Below are 22,014 nucleotides of genomic sequence, written 5' to 3' on the forward strand. Positions count from 1 at the left end.
GCAGTATATTGTATGTTAAGCACTGTAATTCATTTATTGATCACAATAATCCTGTGAAATAGCTGTTTCATGTGTGTGTGTGTGTGTGTGTGTGTGTGTGTGTGTGTGTGTGTGTGTGTGTGTGTGTGTGTGTGTGTGTGTGTGTGTGTGTGTGTGTGTGTGTGTGTGCAGGCACTGGGACTTGAACTAAAAGGCCCTTAAGCTCTTGCTTGGCTTTTTTCCTCTTCATTCTACCACTTAAGCCATACCATCACTTCCAACTTTTTATCTTTTTTTTTTTTTTTGCAGATTAATTAAAGATAAAAACCTCATGGACTTTTCTGCCTAGGATAGCTTTAAAATGTAATACTCAGATCTCAGCCTCCTGAGTAGCTAGGATTACAGGTGTAGCCTGGCTAGTAGTTATTTATATTACATACATGATGAAGGAACAAGCATTGAGAAGTTAATTATCTCAAATTTCATAGAGAGCAAGAGGACAAGTCAAGTTCAAATATGGGCCACTAGCTCCTTAGGGCTCTGCCTTTTGCTCCATGAACGTATTGCTTCAAGTCCCATTTCCAATAAGGACATTGACAGAGCCAAGGACAAACACCAATGGTTTGAGGATGACCTGTTCCCTGTAAATGTCTTGGCCTTCTCTACAGTTTTGAGCAAAGTCACTCTGCTACCAAATTCCCTGGGGGGAAACAGAGCTCACAGCATAGGGTATTCAGATAATGATGAAATATGAAGTGTTTCAGAAGTATATTGAAATTTAGAAGCCAAATGCAATTTGTCTACTGTTCCCTTTTAAAATATTCATGAGGCAAAGAAGCATTTCCACATTCAATAATTAAATGGCTAAAATCTGCAGCCTGATATATTTACTGATCATGAGCGATGCATTGCTAGAAAGTCCAAAGTTCAAATTAGCAGTCCCACAAGCTGCCATGTTGCAGAGAAAAAAAATGAAACAAATGAGACAGAAATGTTGCTGTTGCCTAAAGAAAAAAATTTCCCCACCACTTGGTCTGCTGTAGAGAAAGGCTGAGTCCAAATTAAGAATGCATGTAGGACTTTGCCTTGCAAACCAGCTGGAAGAGAATGAAAGGGGGGAAATGTTGCACATTTTTTCCTCATTAAAAGAATTGTTTTAAGAGGGTTTGATTGTGCCTTAAAGGTTAGCTTTGACAAGCATTTAATATTTCACCTGTCTTAAGAAACCCTCACTAAAGGAAAGAAGAAAACACGTATATAAAAATGTGAATGAGGGGCTGGGAAGGTGGCTCCGTGGTAGAGTGCTTGCCTTGCATGCATGGGTTTGATTCCTCAGCACCACATAAGCAGAAAAAGCTGGAAGTAGCGCTGTGACTCATGTGGTAGAGTGCTAGCCTTGAGCTGAACAACTAAGAGACAGCGCCCAGGCCCAGAGTTTAGGCCCCATGACTGACAAAAAAAAAAAGTGAAAAAAGTGAATGAATGACATAGCTCTGTGGGTTTTTTTTTTTTTTTTTTTTTTTTTTGGTGCTGTGGTTCTCTAAGCACTGTCTAGGTATCTATGTTTGAGTTTCACTGAAGGACATCTTGCAGTCTGTGTTATTGGTAAACTCAATCTCCACTGCCTCCTTTCCCAGGGGCATTGCCTATTTCTTATGCATAAGGACAAATCCCAGGTCTACCCCAGTTCTAAACCCCGGGAAGGGCTGAAGGGCTGCTTTGTATCTGGGACAGATACAAAGATGGGAGTTGGTGGGCCAGCAGCATAGGAGTCACCTAAGAACAGGTCAGAAATGCAAATGAGCTGGGTACCAGTGACTCATGTCTGTAATCCTAAGGAGGCTGAGATCTGAGGATCATGGTTCAAAGCCAGCCTGGGCAGGAAAGTCTGTGAGACTCTTATCTCTGACTAACCACCAGAAAACCAGAAATGGCGCTGTGGCTCAAGTGGTAGAGTGCTTACCTTGAGCTGAAGAGCTCAGGGACAGCGTCCAGAGTTCAAGCCCCACAAACGACCCCCCCCCCCCAAAATGCAAATGATCAAAAACTCTGAGGCTACAACTCAGCAATCTAGGCTTAACAAACCCTCCAGGTGATTCTGACACCCACTAAAATTTGAAAAACACTATCTCCAGTCTAGATAGCTTGGGCTTCTCTGCCCCAGTTCAGCCACCATCTTTAAAGATCTATAACCAGTGTTTCTACACCCCCCCCCCTCCCTCCCCAGTCCTGCAGCCTGTGCTGACTTTAGCTGGAAGTAGTCAGCAGACACCAAAGTGCCAGTAGGAGAGCACCTTGGGGTCATTCTACAGAAACTGATGTCCAGTGCTGCCTTCCCAGCTGCCATGGTGACCTACTTGGGTATTGTAACAAGGGTGTAGTTTTATCCTCAATTCCAGGCAGGATGGCTAAGGCCTGAGACTTGCCACTGGAACCCCAATCTCAACCCCAGGAGAGGGATGTGTGGCCTGTCTGTAGATTCTCCTCACTACCATGGAGGTAAGACCGAGCCAGAGGAGTCTCCACAGATATAATTCAGTCATTGTCCCTGTCCTGATATTTAACTCTCCCTAAACCCCTTCTCTCTCCTCATTTTCCCCTAGCTTCGAACCAGTTCCTCATTGCGTCATTAAAGCCTCAGAATGGCACATGGCTAAGCAGTAGGCTAAGGCCTACTGTTCATGAATCCAGCAGAAATCCTACCCTTGGGGCCCTGCACTGGGCAATGCACTTGAAAGCTTGTATCCCAGCCTAACTCTGGTAGTCTCTCTCTCTTTTTTTTTTTGCCAGTCGTAAGGCTTGAACTCAGGGCCTGGGCTCTGTCCCAGAGCTTCTTTTGCTCAAGGCTAGCACTCTACCACTTGAGCCACAGTGCCACTTCCTGCTTTTTCTGTTTATGTGGTACTGCGGAGTCGAACCCAGGGCTTCATGCATGCTAGGCCAGCACTCTACCACTAAGCCACAATTCCCAGCCCTCCTCTTTATGAAAGACAAGGGTGTCCTTGAAGCCAAAGAGACATGCCCACATAGGACTTATATAACTTCTACATGCTTGCTTTGGGTACCAAGCACCCTGGAATTCCTCTCCTACACAGCTGGCATCCATGTTTTCAAGAGCAAAGGGCACATCTGGTATCTTCCTTCTCAATTTCAGGGACTGACAAGGAGACCCTGAGCCAGGTGAGGAGAAGGCCAGTGTAGACAGGGCTTTGGAATGTGTACTGGATTGTCTACCCTCTACTCCTAAATAGATACTTGTGGAATGAGGGTTCGCTGCACCTGCTCTGGTATCTTATTGATCCTCAAACTGTCCCCCTGGAGTTTGTGTTGAAAGCTTGATCCCCAGTGGAGCATAGTTAGAGGTGGGACCTTTAAGAGGAGAGTGGATCATAAGAGTTGTGATCCCATTGTTGGATTAATCCATTGATGGGGTTCTAGGTTGTTGGGTTATTGAGAAGTGGGAGTAACTATAGGAGGCGATGCCTAGTTGGAAGAAGTATGGTTATTAGGGAATGCCTTTGAAGAATATGTCTTGTCCCTAGTCTTCCTTCCCCCCCCCCCCAGGCCCCGCTTCCTGGCTGCTATGAGGTAAGCCACTTTACCCCACCACGTGCCCCTGCCATGCTTTTCTGTTCACCACAGAGCCACCTGACTCTGGACCGAAACTGCTGAGACTCTGAGTAAAAACAAACTTTTCCTCTTTTATGTGAGTCTTATTCTTACCTCAGGCATTTCATCACACCAATAGCTGCCTGACAAAACCACCAACCTGCAATGCAGACACCACTGTCCGCAGACCTCAGGAGGTCATGTGATTCACCCAGGAGCACACGGCTGAGAACTGGACCCACGTCTGCTTATTCCAGAGCTGGTGTTCTTTTACAACACATGGCTATTTGTGCTTGGTTTGATTATTTCCAGCTACTTGGAACTCATCACTCATTTGGGTCGATTCTAATTTCAGGCAAAAGGAAGTTTTCTTTTCATTGAGCTTAAATCTCTCTGCAAACTTTAGCCATGGTCCCTTATTCTGCTCATTGGCACCTGCAGAGTTATCCCGTCACCCACTAACAACCTTTTAAGCTAAAAAAAGCAATAGCCCTCAGCTCTTCTTTCCTCTAAGATAAACAGTCCCCTTTCCCACTCAATAGGAGGGCTTCCAGCCACACCTCCAGATCAGCCCTGTAAGGTCAGATTCCCGTCTCTGTCCCTTACAGCCCCTAACAGAGGTCCTGGTATGCAGAAATCCTACTCTCCAAGGTCTCAGCCCTCAGCTTAGATGTGGCCAAGACAGAGACCTACAACCTGAGGTGCACTGTACCGTCTGTGGCTATGTTTCCTTGCCTAAATGCGGATAATGACTGCTATCCTGCCTGCCTGTCTCATGAGGTCGAGTGAGTATAATTTATAAGGTTTATTTTGAAATGATTCTGTAGACAGCGGAGATCCATGCAGTATGGGGGTGATGATGACAACGGTGGTAATGAGCAGAGGGAGCACTGACCCAGGAGGCCCACTGAGGCAGGGGATCTAGAGAAATGCCCTTTGCCTGCTGTTCAGTTTAGTTCCTTCATCCCCACCCCTCTCTAGACATGGGTGCAACTTACAACTGGGCTAAGTGATTCTTCAGGACCCCAAGGCAGCTGCACATCTCTAGGAGCCTAACAGTGAGTTAAGCCAGCATGCCTGAGACACACAGGCAGCTTAAAGATGGCAGAAGATGTCTCTGTACCCAGCATCCAGGCCAGCCTGGCTTTATGTGCTGCTGTGGCCTTAGGAATAGGTCAGAAAGCGTGACAGTCAGGATCAGAGCCAGGCCCCTGTCCCTGGTCACTCTACACTACCACATTTGCCAATGAGGTCATACAGACCTGGGGAACTCTTCCTCCTGTGATAGGCCTCAGCCCCTCATGAGCACCTGTACCCAGGTGCACAGGGAAGTGTACCCATGTCCCCTGGAGCCTCACAGCCCCCCTCAGGCTCCCCTAAAGCTGCTCTTCTACTTGGGGCTCCCAGCAACCACCAAGCTGATAATCCTGATTCCTTTCTTGGTTTCTCCTTCATGCTAGCCTCTTCTGTTCATCATCAAGTCTTGTCCATGCCTCCTCCTAAACACCTCCGGGTACCGATGCTTCTCACCATCCTTACCATAGATGCCTCATCCACCTGACCCCACCTCTCCCAACTCATCCATCCTCTGAGTCAGTGCTCCCTCTGAACTAAGGGACCACTTTAACACACAAACCTCATGTGTCAACCTGCTGTTTAGAGCTTGCCCATTGCCTTTAGGATAAAAAAATTAAAGAGTAAGCTTCTATCCAGGTTACAAGGTTAAGAAAAACAGGGAGCCAAGCACAGTGGTACTTGTCTGTAATTGCAGCACTAGGGAGGCTGAGGCAGGAGGATGGTAAGTTTGAAGCCAGTCTGGATTACATAGTGAGACTTTGTTGGAAAAAAAAAAAGCAGGGAGAGAAGAAAGGAAGAAAGGAAGGAAGGAAAGGAAGGAGAGAATGAAGAAGAGAAGGAAGAGAGGAAGGGAGGGAGGGAGGGAAGGAAGGAGAGAGGGAGGCGACCAAGATCCCAGCCTCCCACCTGCACCCGTCAGAGCACTCTCCCTGCAGGAAACCATGACAACTCTCTGATCATATTTCTCACCTTGCTTCATATTTGTACTACTTAGGATTACATCTCCATAAAGCAAAGCTTAGTTCTGCCTGTTTTGAATTTGATTTCATCGGAACCATACTGTCGATATGCTTTTATGGCTCACAACAATATTGATGCGGGGAGCTATGGTGTGTGAATTCTCTTTGACGTACAGCATGCCAGTGAGTGAACACGCCAGTGAGTGCGTTCTTCCGTGGGTGGCCGTGAGGTTGCTTCTAGCTTGGGGTTTTCAGGAACAGCATCCCTGTGAACATTCTGAAAGTCTCTCATTGCTCTGAGGCCCATGCCTGCCCTGCCTCACAGCCTCACCATTACTTGTTTCCACTGATGAGGCTTCTACGTGGCCTCCACACGCGCGCCGTCCTGTACAGCTCTGTCACTGAGGCGCAGGTGCATCACTAACTCCGCCTCCGGCACAGGGTCCCTGTGTCACAAGCCATCAACACTCTCACGCATGCAGATATGCCTCCACTCGTGCATTCCCTGACTCTCTCCTTAGCAGCTTCTCAGGCCAGCCCTGCAGAGTTGCCGAGGTGGGGAGGAAGAAGGGATCCTCTGAGAGCAGGCTCCACGGCTAGATGAGCCCTGCTGACACCGTCATGATATACACACAGGGAAGAGGCGCAGGAGAGTGGGGAGGACCGTGGGGGAGGACCCTCTGCTGGGTCAGATTCCACCCTCCCCTGTGCCCCACACATTAGCCTCTGCCACAAGAGCTGGAGGGGGCTCCTGTGCTGTTGAAGGCAACGGAAGAACTAGAAATAGTATTTAAAAACAAAAGAAAGAAAGAAAACAGCTGGTGAATATTGCCAACCATTTGGTGTGATAACCCAGGGCTTCAAATGATTACTGGAACTGGCTTTCATGTTGATCTTTCATTTCTTTTAATCTAGCAGATAATTAGAGGGAAATCAAATCCATCCCCACAGCCAAAGATTAACCTGTCATTGCTGTAGCTCTCTTCCTACTTACTTTACCACCTCTTCCTTCACACCTTTTTTTCCCCCTTAAAAAACACAAAATACACACACACACACACACACACACACACACACACACACACACACACACACACACAACTTCCAGGTTCCATCTATTGTTCAATTTATTTCAACACATCCAGTTTGGACATTCCCCTTGACAAGTACTCTCTTGGGAATAAGCAACATTTTCCCTTTCTCTAAATGAAGAACTTCCTGATGCTTTGCAGACTGGGGGGGAAAAAAAAAACAAAATCCTATTGAAAACTCCCTTTTATGGATGAAGAAATTATGGCGCAGAGGCGGGGGTGGCGCTACCATTTACAGCTATAAAGGGCAGAGCCAGGGCTTACCTCAGAGCACCTGACGCAAGGGTCCCTGCTCTTCCTTGCTCTGCTCCCAGCTGCGCAGAAACCCCAGGGGGGCTCCTCACTCCCTGCTACTCCCACCCTTCTCTCTCACCCATACAGCTTGCAGCACAGGAGCTAGAAAGAAACTGAAGCAGTCTACAATAGGGAGGCAAACTCTGATCCAGCCGTTTGATGCAAACGATGCCCACCAAGAGTTACAAATCCGAAGGCAAACATTACTGCTATGCAAAATGGAGGAAAACAAATGCAGCATACAAGAGTGTCACAGTATTGCCCCTACTATAAAAGAATACAGATGAATACTACACAGTATTAACTGAAAAGTTAACCACAAGAGTAGCTGAACTTGATGGAACTTTTATTTTGTATATTTTTCAGTAGTTTTTGACAATAGATGATTACTCTTTTTTAAAATTATGTGCCAGTCCTGGGGCTTGAACTCAGATCGTGGGCATAGTCCCTGAGCTTTCCTGCTCAAGGCTAGTGCTCTCCCACAGTGCCACTTCTGGTTTTTTGGTGGACAATTAGAGATAAGAGTCTCATAGTCTTTCTTGCTCTGGCTTACTTCAGACCACAATCCTCAGATCTCACATTCTTTAGTAGCTAGGATTATAGGCATGAGCCACCAGCACCAGATTTGTCCCATTTCCCCACCATGCCCTTTGGGAAGCATGCCTGGAGTCTGGTCTGACATGGAGCCTCTACCTGACCCTTTGTCTGAGCATCTCTCCTTCTCCATGCCTAAGTTCAATTCACTTCCTTTGAACAAAGCCCCAGGCTTTGAGAAGTCTGCCCTGACACTGCCAGGCCTGCAAAAAGGATGGTCTTGTCATTCTTACATCCTCAGAAAGGTCTAATGCCCATGATTTTATAGGTTTTGACCCAGCCCTTGGCTTACCCTGCCTTCTTCTGAAACTTCAACCTGTCCCCTTTTCTGTCTCATCTCTTGTCCTATACGGATCCTGATTTATATCTCTGCTCTTGCACATTATTCCTTCTGGTGTGGCACATTACCTAGCTGGCCACTGAACTCCCTCGCTCAGACGCACTTACTTGGGTCCTGTGCTTGGTCCCTGGGGATCCAGAGACAAGCACCTGCCCCCGAAGTTGAAAGTGAGACAGACAGCCTTGTATGACACAAACCCAATCAGGGAATGTGTGCCCTGTGCCCAGCCAGGCACTTGCTCTCCAGTGAACCAAGAGCTTTCATGTCCCTTCCCCCTCAAGACAAGGACCAAGTAGACCTGCTTTGAATCTCAACCTATCCCTGTCAAGCCTGCCACACCTTGGTGGTGGCATCCTTATTGGTCAAATAGAAGTCTTCACAGTCCCCATTATGTACAGTGGTTATTAGGAAGAAATGGGAGTAAACGCAAGCATTAACCCCTGCTGTATACAATCAGCACCCAACAAGCACTTCCTTGTGAAATAGGCCCCACTATTATTCCCCCCTTCTCCCACCTCTTTTACTTTTTTTTAGTTTTTACTGACTTGAAAACTGGCCTGAGGAACATATAGGAACTTAATTGAGTCCGAGTGGAACTGGCACTGAATCTTGTGTCCTTCCAAGAAGTGAACAACTTCTGATTTTAAAAATACACTGTTGTTTAAGGCTTGATGGAGCAGTGAGTGAGAACATTTCCAAACACATTTGCTACCCAACCCTTCCTGGGATAACTCTGGAAATGCCCTTGAGGAAGTCAGCATCGCCATTTCCACCGTAACAATGACTGATGGGCCAAGTGCCCTCATCTAGCTTCCCATCCTGTCCCCACACAGGCAGAAGGAAGTGCGCCTATCTGCCTCAGAGGGGCTCAGCAACAGCCTAACAGAGCTCCGAAATGACACTGCTGCGGTGTCTCAGGATATTCTACCTCCCCATAAGTCTCGCAAATGGTTCCCTCTCAAAAGACTTCATGCAAAAGAGGATCTTATTGGTTACTTCTCACTTGATGTTTCCACATTTTCAAATGGAAGAGACATGCCTTGTTTTGTGTCTTGCACATAAAATGATGCATTTATCATTAGTCATTTCCTGTCTCTTCTTCCGTGGAGACACATGCACATTTTTCTAGTTTGTTGACAGCCACCAGAGTCAGAGACCTTTGAAGCACAGACAGGCAATATGTCTCCATCCAAACCCAACCTTGGACACTTGTGAGGGGTGCCTCCCATCTTAATAGTACAGTTGGTTTTACATAATCCAACGCCTGGCCTTTCCTCCAGGAAAAATGCCCAGATACACAAAATGATGTTTCATCCCTGGGCTCAGATATCTTTGAACACATATTACAGGTTGAAAATAAGTTTGGGTTTCTTTAGCTTGACATTCAAGGGTGTCCACCGCTGGCCTTGAGTTTCCATCCAACTCCCACATTCCTCTCTACCAATCCATATCATACACCTGTCTCTCCAGCCTATGGGAACACTCCAGGTTCTGCACAGAGCTTGTGGCTTTTGCTTCTTCCAGCACAGGTGTGCTTTCTCTTCGTAACTCAAATCCTACTTGTCCTTTAAACCCCAGCTGTACTGCCACCTTTCTTCAGTTAAAAAAAAATGCTTCACATCAGGAAATAATCTCTTCCTACACTTTCCTCCCTTGACAATTTGTCTTTGTGTTTATAGTACTTAGTACTTGTCACCTTATATATACTCATATGTGGGTCTTGCCTCCTCTTATGGCCTGTGAGTTAATTTGCTTCTGTGGGCTTCCCTTGGAACACAGTAAGTGCTCAATAAATACTCAAAATGAATGAGTTCTTATTTTTGTAATCCACACATAATGCAAATGAGATGCAAATGAATATGAAAAGAGCCACCTCTCTGTGACCCAAACTTATTTATGTGAAATCTTCAAGGTGCTTGAGGTGTTCTGAACTGATCTATAGAGTCTGGCCACAAAGGAATCCTTTGGTATCAGGGGATTTATCTTAGAATTTCAACCGAAGGTCAGCCACGGACACAAGGATGGGCCATTCAACACAATAGTCAGATGATTCTTTGGCAAGAGTCTGTTTCCAGAAGAAAGATGGGTCTGTCAGAAAGGTAAAGACCTTTATAGGTGAGGGCATGCTTTAGTGTAGACTGGAATGCATCTTCTCATCCATCTTCGTGAACTATAGTTGTCTATGAAGACAACTATCATTGAGGGAATCTCAGTAACACACATGACCCCATCAAGTAGCGGGGCTAAGCTTAGAGGGATTTCTTTTTTTTTTTGGAGCCCTCCCCCCCCAGGGTCTTCTAATTGCTAGGTGTGCACTCTACTACTGATCCATGCCTCCAGCCCATTTGGTTTTATTATTTTTTTTGAACAAGGTCTCACTTTTTGCCTGGGTGGGCCTAGATCATGACCCTCCTATTTATGCAAGTGCCACTGAGCTCAGCTTTCATTTGGTGAGATGGGGTCTTATTTTGTGCCCAAGCTGACCTCAATCTTCTTGATTGCTGCTTCCCAAGCAGCTCGGGTTATGTCAACACACCCAGCTTAATTTTGCTTAATGGTACTGGAATTTGAACACAGACTCTCATCCTTGCTAGGCACATACTTTAGCACTTGAAATAAGTTCCCACCCAGTACAGAGAACTTCTAAGATTGTAAAAAGACACCTTGGTTGGGCATACAATCAAGCCCTGAAACTGAGAGCTCTTAGGAGATTGTTCTTCATTCTCTTAGAATGTTTCATCTTCATTCTAGATTCTATATAGAAGCTAGAGGATTCATCTATTGGTTCTAAGCATGGTGCAGAATTAAAGAGAGACATTTGGAGTCAAGGTCAGAAGTGAAGCTAGAGTTCTCAGTAAAATATTTAGTGGACAGGCATCTCTGATTAGGACCACAACTGTTCTGGCAGCTGACTCATCTCTTTCAGTTGTTATAAGGTAAACAACATAGCAAGAGTACTATGCAATGTTACTGAGGGAAAAGAGGCTTCTGGGCCATATATAAATATATGACTCCTATGTACATATGAATCATATAAGTAGTTATATGAACATGTTAAGTCAGTTTCTGAACAGAGGTAAAACAGTTTCTGAATAAGAGGTAAACAGACTATAACCAAGCTCTTAGACACAGACAGACAACGTGATATCAGTAAAATCCCCTCAGAGCTCCCTAGCCTACCTCTACCTTCCATGATATTACTTGGGGGTCCTGAAGTGCCAAGATTCCTAAGAAAGGAGAAAAGTTGCCAGAAATATCTACATTCAGGATGTCAATACCAGTAAAATGGCTCACAGGGCTTTCTCACTTGTCATTTCATGGCAATACCATGACAACTCAACCACAGAGACGTCTCCATTTCCACTTTACAGACCAGATCAGAGAACAAATAGACTTAGCCAAGCTCTTAACATGATGGTCCCAGATGAAGGACTTCACCCAGCCCTGGCTGGTGCCGAGTCTGGCATCCTTCCATTTCCTCTGCACCTTTCTGGAGCAGCCACGGACCTGAGGAGCTCAGGTTACCTGCCTTCTTCTTCAGCATGTAGGGGGCAACTGAAGCCCCACTTCAATAGTCTTCATGATAAAGAGCCTCCAAGAAAGGATTTATGCGAATAAATTGAAGGGGAAGGTGATAGATTCCATTTCCCCCCCAAAGGTTCAGGTCAGAGACTATGCAAACACAAGACATTGCTTCTAAAGCTGGATTGGGTGGGGCATGTCTGTAATCCCAGCACTCAGTGTTGAGAAAGGAGGATCATAAATCAAGGCTAACCTGGTTCACATAGGTCAGACCTTGTTAGAGGAAAGGAAAGGGAGGAAGGGAGGGAAGGGAAGAGAGGAATAAGGAGAAGAGGAGAGGGGGAGAGGGAGAAAAGAGGAAGAAAGGGAGAAATAGAGAGGAAGGAAGAAGAGGGGGGAGAATAAACTATAGTTAATACAGCTGGGCTGACGGTCTCAGAAATAGACTGCCAGGATTCAGCACTAGGAACTGTGTGTTTTCTGGTGACGTAAACCAAGTGCTATTACAAGTTATCCTGACATATTTCTAGACAAAGAGCTTGTCTTTTCTGCATGGTAAACTTCTGAAAAGGAAAACAAGCATTTCTTATATCTAGATGCCCTTTAAAGATTACAATGTGCTTCCATAGATATTCATTGCTCGCTTACAAAATAAAATTAAACAGTGAAATTAAGGAAGAATATCCGTAAGCGGCAGTTAGCTATTAACACCCACCCTTACACTGTAGATAGGAAAAGAGAGAGATGAAACGCTTTCTCTATTAGAATTGAAGTCAGGTTCTTGAAGTTCTAACTGTTCCAAGATATCAATAAAAAAATCAATGCTTTTTAAATTAAAAATGAGATGCTGCTACTTATGACTTGATAAGTTATAAAATGCCTTTTTCATCCTTCCCAATCAATGGTTCTCTTCCCCATTACTACTAAATTTCAAATCTGAAGCTCCTATGGACTGTACAGGTGTTGGTGGGGGGGAAGAAAACAACTAAAACAAGAAAAAGAAAGCTAAGTTTGTTTCAATGCTGTTCAATGTGAAATACAGTGGAACCTTTCCATCTATTCATTCTATTCAGAGATTAAGAAGGTCTGACCTTTCTTAATGGGTTATGAACTTCTTCCCCTGGGCCATGACCTTCTTAATAGATTATGCACTTCTTCCCAGAGGTCGCAGCCATCCTAAAATAGACTGAACTCCCATGCCATGCTGTTACCAAAAGCTACTCATGTCTCTATACAGTTTAGACCATCCCCCGGTACCTCATCTCTGCTGATGAGATCAGTCACTATTAAAGGATAGAGTTTTCTAAGGAATGAGATTTATTTTGGTTAATCTAAACAAATTACATTGTAAGCACAACTTTTCCTGAGAGATAAAGAAAACAGCTGCATGCTTTTACTAGTGGATCCATTATTTGCCTACATCTCATTTGGTTCAGAGGCTTTGTAGCCCTGGCACATTGCCACTTTGAAGCACCTATCCTTGGGAAGCCGGTCTGCAGGACAGGTCCACACATACCGCAGGTGGACATTCTTGATAGGATCAAGCCAACATTGGGCCACCTGTGCCTCAGCACTGTAGGGGAGAACTCAGTTGAGCAGGTGCCACCCAACCCACCTGAGGAGATGAGAAATCCTACAAAGGCAATGGTGCTCGGCCTTGGCTGCACAATACGAGCACTCAAGAAGCCTAAAAATGTCTGCGGCTACTTCTAGCTCAGGCTAATTCAAATCAACCTCTCTAAAAGCAGAGGCCTGGTACTGGGACTTTTTTTATTTTTTGGTCAGTCATGGGCCTTGAACTCAGGGTCCTGGGCTCTGTCCCTGAGCTCTTCATGTTAAGGCGAGTACTCTACCGTTTGAACCACAGCACCACTTCTGGTTTTCTGGTGGTTCATTGGAGATAAGAGTCTCACAGACTTTCCTGCCTGGGCTGGCTTTGAACTGAGATCCTCAGATCTCACCCCCCTGAGTAGTTAGGATTACAGGCGTGAGCCACCGTCACCTGGCTGGTACTGGGAGTTTTGAAAGCTCCACAGGTGGTTCTACTATGATGGCATATGCCAAGTGTGAGCAGCACTCCTGTAAAGGGAGTGTACTAGTATTTGGGCTTGAATCCAATTGGTGAGAAGCCTTCACAGATGAGCTGAACACATCACTTACTTGGGGAAGTTAGCATTCCGCCCAGTCTTGAGCCCTAGCTGGCAAGTGCTTAAATGTCTGAGTGCATTTGGGTCAATCTGATTTGTCAGTGGGTATGAGAAGTACTATTTGAAATGCCTGTCTTTGGTGGCTCTGCTTGAAACATAAGCAGATGATATTTACTAAACCCTTACTTTATAAGAGCCTAGAACTTGGTAAAAAAAAAAAAAAAAAAAAAAAGGAACAAACAAAATAGCCAAGTGAAATGTCATCCATTTCTGGGGTGACTCAGTGGAGAGACAGGCAGGGACACGTGCATGCCAATATCCCGATGTCCCCACTGGGTGGCTGGGGATGGAGAATTGTTAACTGCTGTATATATGACGAGAGATGTTAGAAGATCATTGCACTTGGCGCTGCAAACATTGAAATGAAAAGCTTCTACTGCAAGAGCATAAATATCCTAAAGAAAATAAAATGGAGGCAATTCTTTGTATGGCCAGCCATCTGTGGCTGCTTGCATTTTCCTTTACGCTTCCTTGCTTGCGGATTTCAAAGAGAAGCATCATGTGACCAGGAGTGGACAAGCAGAGAGCAGACTGGAAGCTCAGAAGATGCCAGATTTGGGGAACGATCAGTGCAAGAATTTGTCACAGAACCCCAATTGTCAGATTAACTCCCAATTTTGAGTCAATCTTACATGTCAATAGATTCTGAGAAATTGAACTCACCTGCTTAAAATAAGTCAAGTTGACAGCAATGAATGATGTAAAAAAAAAAACAAACTCACTGGGTCTCTCTTTTCTTCTTCAGTGGGTCCATGAGGCGCAGAGTGTCTCTGATGACAGCCACTTTCACCTCTTCATCCACCAGGCTGGGGACATTTTCAAACACCCCTGGAGAAAGCTTGAATGGGTAAGGGCTCTGTGTTATAGTCAGGCCATAGCAATCAATGGGCCACCTCCAACTAGTTCAAGTGGTGGCAGCATCACTTTTTGTCTGTGCTGGTCTATAGAAGCGGGTTTTTAAATGCTGCCTGAACACTATTCATTTCCTCTTGGGAATTCACAAAATACATGAAGGAAAAATAGCAGCACCATGTTTTGGGATTATCAAAATTTGGAACTACAAGCTGGGTGACAGTGGCTCATGTCTGTAACCCCAGCTACTCAGGAGGCTGAGATCTGAGGATCACGGTTCAAAGCCAGCCTGGGTAGGAAAGTCTGTGAGATTCTTAGCTCCAAATAACCACCAAAAAGCTCAAGTAGTAGACCTTATCCTTAAGCAAAAAAACCTAAGGGACAGCACTCAGGCCTTGAATTCAAGCCCCAGTACACACACACACACACACACACACACACACACACACACACACACGCGCGCACACACACATACACAAATCACACACATACACACAAAATGTACACACAAAAAATTCATAAATACAGAAATGGGATAAGAAAAGCAAAAGAATCCAGAGAATCATTCTGAAACCTATGACAAATTGGGTGGTTTATTTCCTTACAGTTTTTTTTTTTTTGAGCATTCTTTTTGGGATGGAGTAGGGGAAAATATAATCCCTGTTAAATGTACTATTTATCTTAGTGATTCAAGTATGTCGACATGGCTAAATCATATTCATAGAATTTCAATTAGTTCATCTCCTGAGGCTAACTAATTAGTTCATGTCAAAGCTGATGGAAAGGCTCAGCTGCTTCTAAGTTTCCAGACCTTAAAAATGGGAAGAACGGCATGCTGGGAAATTATCATAGGTCGGAAAGGTCTTATATTAATAACTCTGTTCAGAGCTCAACAGATCAACTAAAATTATTTGACTTAAAGAAAACTTGGCTGTAAAAATTTGAGAATGTTGAATCTTAGCATGGATACCTCGAGAGCAGGCACACTTGGATTTCTAGCAATATAATCAATGAGGTGCTCCAAATACTTACTTCGTGCTCATGTTCAATTCTCATGCTGGGATTTGCGTTTACTTCAAGTAGCATAGGCTTCAGGTTTTTCATCAGAAGAATGTCAAAGCCTAGAATCTTGGAAGAATAAACATAATTCAATATTAGTCCCTCTGGCACGCTATCTTTTCAGGAACCCAGTATAGTATTAGGGTCATTAAGGGGAAAATAAATCCAAACTCGGTCCCTAACCTTGGCCTTGACCCTGGCTGTTCTCCTCCATGGCCTCTGTTCCTCTGGGTGTACTTGTCAGAACAAATGAATAGCAGAAAATTTTATAGAAACCTTGGTAATGGGATGTGTTCCCATAGTGCATTTCAGCACTATCTGTGTCATCCCAAGTGCTATAAAATGATGACCTCTTTCCTCTTTAACAGGCTTTTTATTATGTTAAGGATTCGTAGTAGTCCATCAATTCCTCCTTGTTTTTTTTCTACTGCCCTTTTCTATTAAGTTCTTTTAAGCTAGATCTCTGAAAACCATAGCCTGCTTTTTCTTAACCTGGAGTATATATTAGTATCACAGAAGGAATTCGTTCAAACCCAATGCATATCCTAACCTCCATCCATTAAGTCAAACAACAAATCTTTATGTGCTTGTGATATACCCTCTTGGTTTAGAACAGTGAATATTTAATAGGTGCTTACTAGGCAACAAGGACTGTATGATGCAGTAATGATTCATAATCTCATTTAATCCTCATTAGGGTGTCTTTGGAGGAAGGACGATGACTTCCAACTTATAGAAACCTAAAATAGTCCTATGGGCTTCCACCTCACTGCCTACCTAGTCAGTGCCAGAGCTGGCTTTCATACCCAAGCAAGTCTGATCACTTGAGTTACCACCAGTATACAAGACACAAAGCTAGGCTCCTTGTTGGAAATGGACAGCTAATTGAGTGAGGGTGACATGGACGTCCACATACAGGGTTCTGTGGGATGAATCCTCAGGCCACACACCTGCAATGCTGGCCCTGCATTCAAGGCCTGCACTTGTACCAGTTTGTTGAGTGCCCGTGTTCAAGTTCAGAATGTGGCTTGCCTCAGGCAAGGCTTTGCCTTTCAGTCACTCTAGGTTGCTTTTAACTCCTTACAAGTCCTTCTATTGGACTAGCCACCGTGGGTCTCTTGCTCTCTTTGCCTTCAACAGCCCTTCACCTGGAGAATTTACATCCTTGAGATGGCTGCTTCTAATGAGATTCAGATTCAGACTGCAAGGACTTCAGAGTTTTGGAAGGACTTTCATTATCTCTAGAGAAGTGATAACGTGGAAAGTTTCTAACATAATTGATACAACCCCCAAAGTCTCGAGAAATAATATGGAGGATAAAAGGGGGGGAAAAAGACAAGATAAGGTTGTAGACTCCCCTTTCTCTGTGGACTTCAGAAGAAAAGATGAGGGGAATCCATTTACTTGTCTATATAGAATATGCATTAGTTAAATGATAATTATTAAACTGTAAGTTCATCTATATTAATGAAATCAAAGCCCGAATGACCATTTGGGGAAATAATCTGAGACGAAGTTATGTTTCAATGAAGGGCAGTAAAGATGGGAAAAAGTCATCTTCACACTATTTTTCTTTCCCTAGTCATGGAAAGGAAGGAATAGAAATTCAGTGGGAAATGTTACATGTATTATAGATCTGCTTAATAATATATGACAAGTGGATTTGAGTGATGAGCCCTTTAAGAGACTCTCGTGACATCATCAGTCTAACTTCAGACCTGGCCTTGTGACATGTGATGTTGATGAGGATACAGAGAATGGCAGGCCACGGTGCCAACGTTTTATCATTCTCAGTCATCCACTCTTACTTTGTGCTACATCTTAGTGTTTAAGCCTTGACTTTCTGAGCCTGGAGGATGCTTCTCAGTTCCATGTTCAGTGGATTTGAGGCCAGAAGTATAGGAATGCTGGGAGATGGAAAAGGAAGTAGTAAAATCTTCTCCACCATACTGGCCCATATCTACCAATGTCCTATTTTCCAGAATCTAGACTTTGGCAATTTTTTAAAAATGGGTTGGGTCTTGCACAGGAGTGGTTTAAGTCAGAAAAATCTGTGCTCAGTATCTCGAACTAGGCTGGATGATTTTAGGGAGGGTTTCCTAGCCGTTCTGAGCCTCAGTTATCTGATCTGAAAGATGAGCATCATGTTGCTGCCTTGCAGGAGCACTGGTAACGAGCATGCAAAGTAGTATCTTAGGAATCCATTCATCATGTAGAAGGTAACCAATGTGTGTGTTGTTCCCTTTCTGTTTTCCTACCATTTCCACCAACAAGAAGTGATGGCTGTGTGCGTCACAGGAGTCACAGGAATTATCTGTATTCTGGTTCTTCCTTTAACGTGTGGACTGAGCAAGTGAGTTGGATGCTCTAAGCCCCAGCCTCGGCATTTGTAAAATGAGCATGTGGATAATGTTTGCTAAACCTCGATTCATTAGCAAGAATATGTACTGAATTCTTCCTAAGGCCCAGGAGGTCCATGCTGGCTGCTGGCAAGGTCACAGTCCATTAAACAAAGCGCCTACTCTTTTGGAGTGCACACTCCAGCAAGACTGACAAGATCCAACAGAGGCCTTGCAATGGACAATGTTTATTTGACATAGTGCTTGACACATAGCAGGTATTTCAGGAAGGGTCAGCATTATTACATTTGTTCACAAGTTCAAGGAAATATGAATTATTTTCCTCTCAAAATCTCAATAAAGTATTCCAGTGCCAACAGATCTCAATAAGCAAAATTAGAGCTAGGTGTTAGTGGCTCATACTTGTAATCCTAGCTACTCAGGAGGCTGAGATCTGAGGATTGCACTGTGAAGCTAGCCCAGGCAGGAAAGTTATCTTCAATTAACTACCAGAAAACCAGAAGTAGAGCTGTCGCTCAAAGTATTTGAGTGCTAGCCTTAAGCAGAAAAGCTTAGGGACAGTGCCCAGGCCCTGAGTTCAAGCCCTATAACCAACCCCAAACAAAACAAATCAACAAAAACAGGGCAAAACTAGAGTTATCTTGTCATAAAATCCCAGAATGTCCAAATTAGGGGAAAAAATCAGCAATTTACTTTGTCTACTGATTTTCAAAATGAGGTTCTTTTCTGGTGAAGCAAGGAAGAAGCTAGCTAGATCAGTTCAACTTTTAACTATCTTTATATACTGAACAAAACCTTACTTCCCCTCCAATACTCTCGCCTCCCCAAAAAAAACCCCTCACAACTTAATCTAATCCCCACCTTAGTCAGACCAGAAACCTGTAGTTTAGGAGAAGGCCTCTCTCTCTAAGTTTCTCCAACAGTCAGTAGAAGAGCAGAATTTTCAATTCTATGGTACTCGGCCTCTCTGAGTAATCCCCTGCCTACCTGCATTGCATCCTGGGGGATTAAAAAAATACCTTTCTACAGGGTTACACCTATAAACTTAGCTACTCAGGAGGGTCAGATCTAAGGATCATGGCTTGAAGCCGGCCCAGGCAGACACATTCTCAACACTCTTATCTTCATTTAACCAGAAAAAAAAATCCATAAGTAGAAGTGTGGCTCAAGTGGTAGAACACCAGTGAATGGAAGAAGAGCATAAGGACTGAAGTTCAAACCCCAGTACCAACACACACACATCAAAAGCAATCTGTCCTTCCCTGTTTACCTCTAGAAGCTTCAAATTGTGGTTTGAAGTTCGGGAGAAAGGGCTCTGAGCCATTATTTTCTAAATCCATTCAAAATCTCCAAGTTACATTCTGAGTCCAATGGTACATAGTCTTCCAGATGCATCCAGATATTACCAGCTGAGAGGTCTCAGCTCCTCAAATTCAAACCACTCTCTGTGGCCAGCAGTCTCTAACATGGTCCCATTGAGACCCATGCTTTTATGTCTTCCCCTGCCCCATCACTCAGTAACCACCCACGGGAGTGTGGCTGTGTTTACTAACTGGTTTCTAACAGACAGTAGGACAGAAATACTGGGCGGTCTCTTCTAATATTAAGTTACCAAAAAAGCCTGTGGCTTCCATCCAGGGTGTTTCATACTCTGAGGGGGTGAGTTACTCTGTGGAAAGATCCAGATGGCAAGGAACTGTCCTCTCCCACCCCCTGCCAGGGGGTACCTGAGGCCTGCATTGTGAGTGAACTCAGAGGAGAACCTGTCAACTAGTCTGGCGTTGGTGTGACGGCGTCCCTGGCCAACCTGTGAGTGGTAGCCTTGTAAGAGACTTGGAATCTGTGGCAAATCCACTCTGCCTAGACTCTTGACCCACAGGAAGTATGAAACTGAGCACTGAGTTTAAGCTAGTTATTTGTCAGCAACAAATAACTAATACCTCATCTCTGTTCTCTGATACCTATTTTGCTTCCTGCATTCCTTATCTACCCAGTCACACATGTCAAAACTTCTCCCTTCACTCCTTACATTTAAGTGGTCACCAAATCCTATTTGCTCTGCCACCTCAGAGCTTTCTAGATCTGGCTCATTCTCGCTGCTGGAACCCTACAATGGGTCTGCACCATCTCTTACCTTTTACCTGATCTCAAACTCACCCTTTTTAAAACTCTCTGGCACAAGAGGATGCCAGAGTAATTTATCTACAACGCAAATAGAATATTAACACTCCTCTGTGTAAAAATCTCCACCCACAGGATGAAGCTCAAGTTCAATAGCATGTCCTCCAAATTCTCCCACTCTCCAGCTTTACCTCCTCTGTTCCCCCTGCTCTTTTCCTCTTCTTGATTTGTATTTCTTGAGCACCTGCTAAATACCAGGCACACTTCTAAGCACTGGGGATAAAAAAAAGCTGTGTACAAAATAAAGATCCTGCCCTCTGGGAGCTTACATTGTAAAGGGGAGAGAATCCACGAGTCAGTTAATGATTCAGTCATGGGAAAAAAACAAAAACGGAATATAGAACATTTCCGGAAGGGGAGGGTTTGATGTAGGCCAGGAGAACCTGGGAGGGCCTTTCTAAAAAGGTGACACTTGTCATCCTATTGTCCTCTGGCTCACATAGTTTCTAATGAGAACATTATGCTTACTCTTTGTTCCTATAAACTTAATGGGTCTTTCCTCTGGCTGCTTTAAAGATTTTATCATTATTGGCTCTCCGAAAGAAGTTGGTTGTAAGCTGTGTGTGTGTGTGTGTGTGTGTGTGTGTGTGTGTGTGTGTGTGTGTGTGTTATTTCTTAAACTTCTGGGAAGGCAGAGAGAGATTGGTGGGGATATTCACTCATCCTTCTTCTCCCTCCCAATCCCCTCTCTGACCCACCATCACCAGGCCATAAAGGTCTTTCTCAACTGCTGGCAGTCTGGACAGGATGGGAGGGGTATTTTTTTTTTTTTATCCTTTTCAACAGTGTTGGAATTTGAACTCAGGTCCTTCTACTCTCAAGGCAGGCTTAACAACTTGAGCCACACTGTCAGGGCTCCCTACACCCGAGTTATTTTTCTTATAGGGTCTCACATTTTTGCCAAGGGCCAGAATAGCTATGATCACAGGCAAACACCACCCTCTCCCCGCCCCTCCTCCACTATTGTTGGAGACAAGGTCTCTTCTCTTTATGCATCCCAGATTCTCAATCCTCCTGCTCCCTTCCATATAGGCTACTGCCCCTAGCTTCCATAGGGATATTCTAGACCTGGATTATATCCACACAAATGTGTTTTCATGCAAATGCTTCTACTGGTCACTTCTAATATCTTTTCTCTAAGGCCTGGCCACAGAGAGGCCAAAGATATCATCCCACTTAAGCCAAAACACAGTTCTGACTGTGTTAATCCATTCTAGAGACAAAGTTTTTGAAAAGTACACATGACTCTGCAGTTCTGCCCCTCCCACCATTTTCTTCTGTTGAATTTTGCAAAAATTCTACGGTCATGTCTTCACGTTCATAAGGGATAGCTTTGGTGCGAGGTTTTCTGTTAATCTCATCCAGTCAAGATTTCATTTCAGAGGTAATATTTTCTTTTTGTTGTTGTTTTGTTTTGTTTGAGACGCAATCTTACTATATAGCCCCAGGCTGGCCTAGAACTCACTATGGAGCCCTAGGCTGACACTGAACTTGTGATCCTCCAGCCTCAGGCTTCTGAGTGCTGGGATTACAGGAGTAATACATTTGGATGTATTATCTTCTCGAAAAGTTTCCCTTGGTTCTTCATCCTCTATGACTCCCTTTGTTAGCAAATCTTTTCCTTAAAATATTTGAATAGTTAAAATAACTGTATTTTCTCTAGGAGTTCCATCATTTCCATCCTACAAGTTCCAGCTAATAATTTTCCCTATTGGTATAGGTTCATTTTCCCTGCTTTGTGATTTTTTTTTTTTGTAGTACTGGGGGTTGAATTTGGGGCTTTATGCCTGCAGGTGCCCTCTGGCTGAGCTATATGTCCAGTCCTGTTTATTGCTGGTTATTTTTTCCACTTCCTGCCCAGGTGCACACCTGATCACAATCTACCTATTT

The 22,014-nt window shown here is 44.2% G+C and overlaps 1 protein-coding gene across 1 annotated transcript in view; it reads right to left on the bottom strand.

Moving 5' to 3' along the window:
• Ttll11 (tubulin tyrosine ligase like 11) overlaps positions 1–22,014 on the bottom strand; it is a 226,743-nt gene that overhangs the window by 118,455 nt on the left and 86,274 nt on the right. The window contains exons 5-6 of the mRNA XM_042678654.1: positions 15,557–15,652; positions 14,395–14,510 (exon numbers count right to left, since the gene is read on the bottom strand). Of these exons, the coding sequence (XP_042534588.1) occupies positions 14,395–14,510; positions 15,557–15,652 (212 nt within the window). The remainder of the gene's footprint in view (positions 1–14,394; positions 14,511–15,556; positions 15,653–22,014) is intronic.

The sequence above is a fragment of the Dipodomys spectabilis genome, unplaced genomic scaffold, assembly GCF_019054845.1.
Source record: "Dipodomys spectabilis isolate Male_0828 unplaced genomic scaffold, ASM1905484v1 ptg000046l, whole genome shotgun sequence".
Classification (NCBI taxonomy): Eukaryota; Metazoa; Chordata; class Mammalia; order Rodentia; family Heteromyidae; genus Dipodomys; species Dipodomys spectabilis.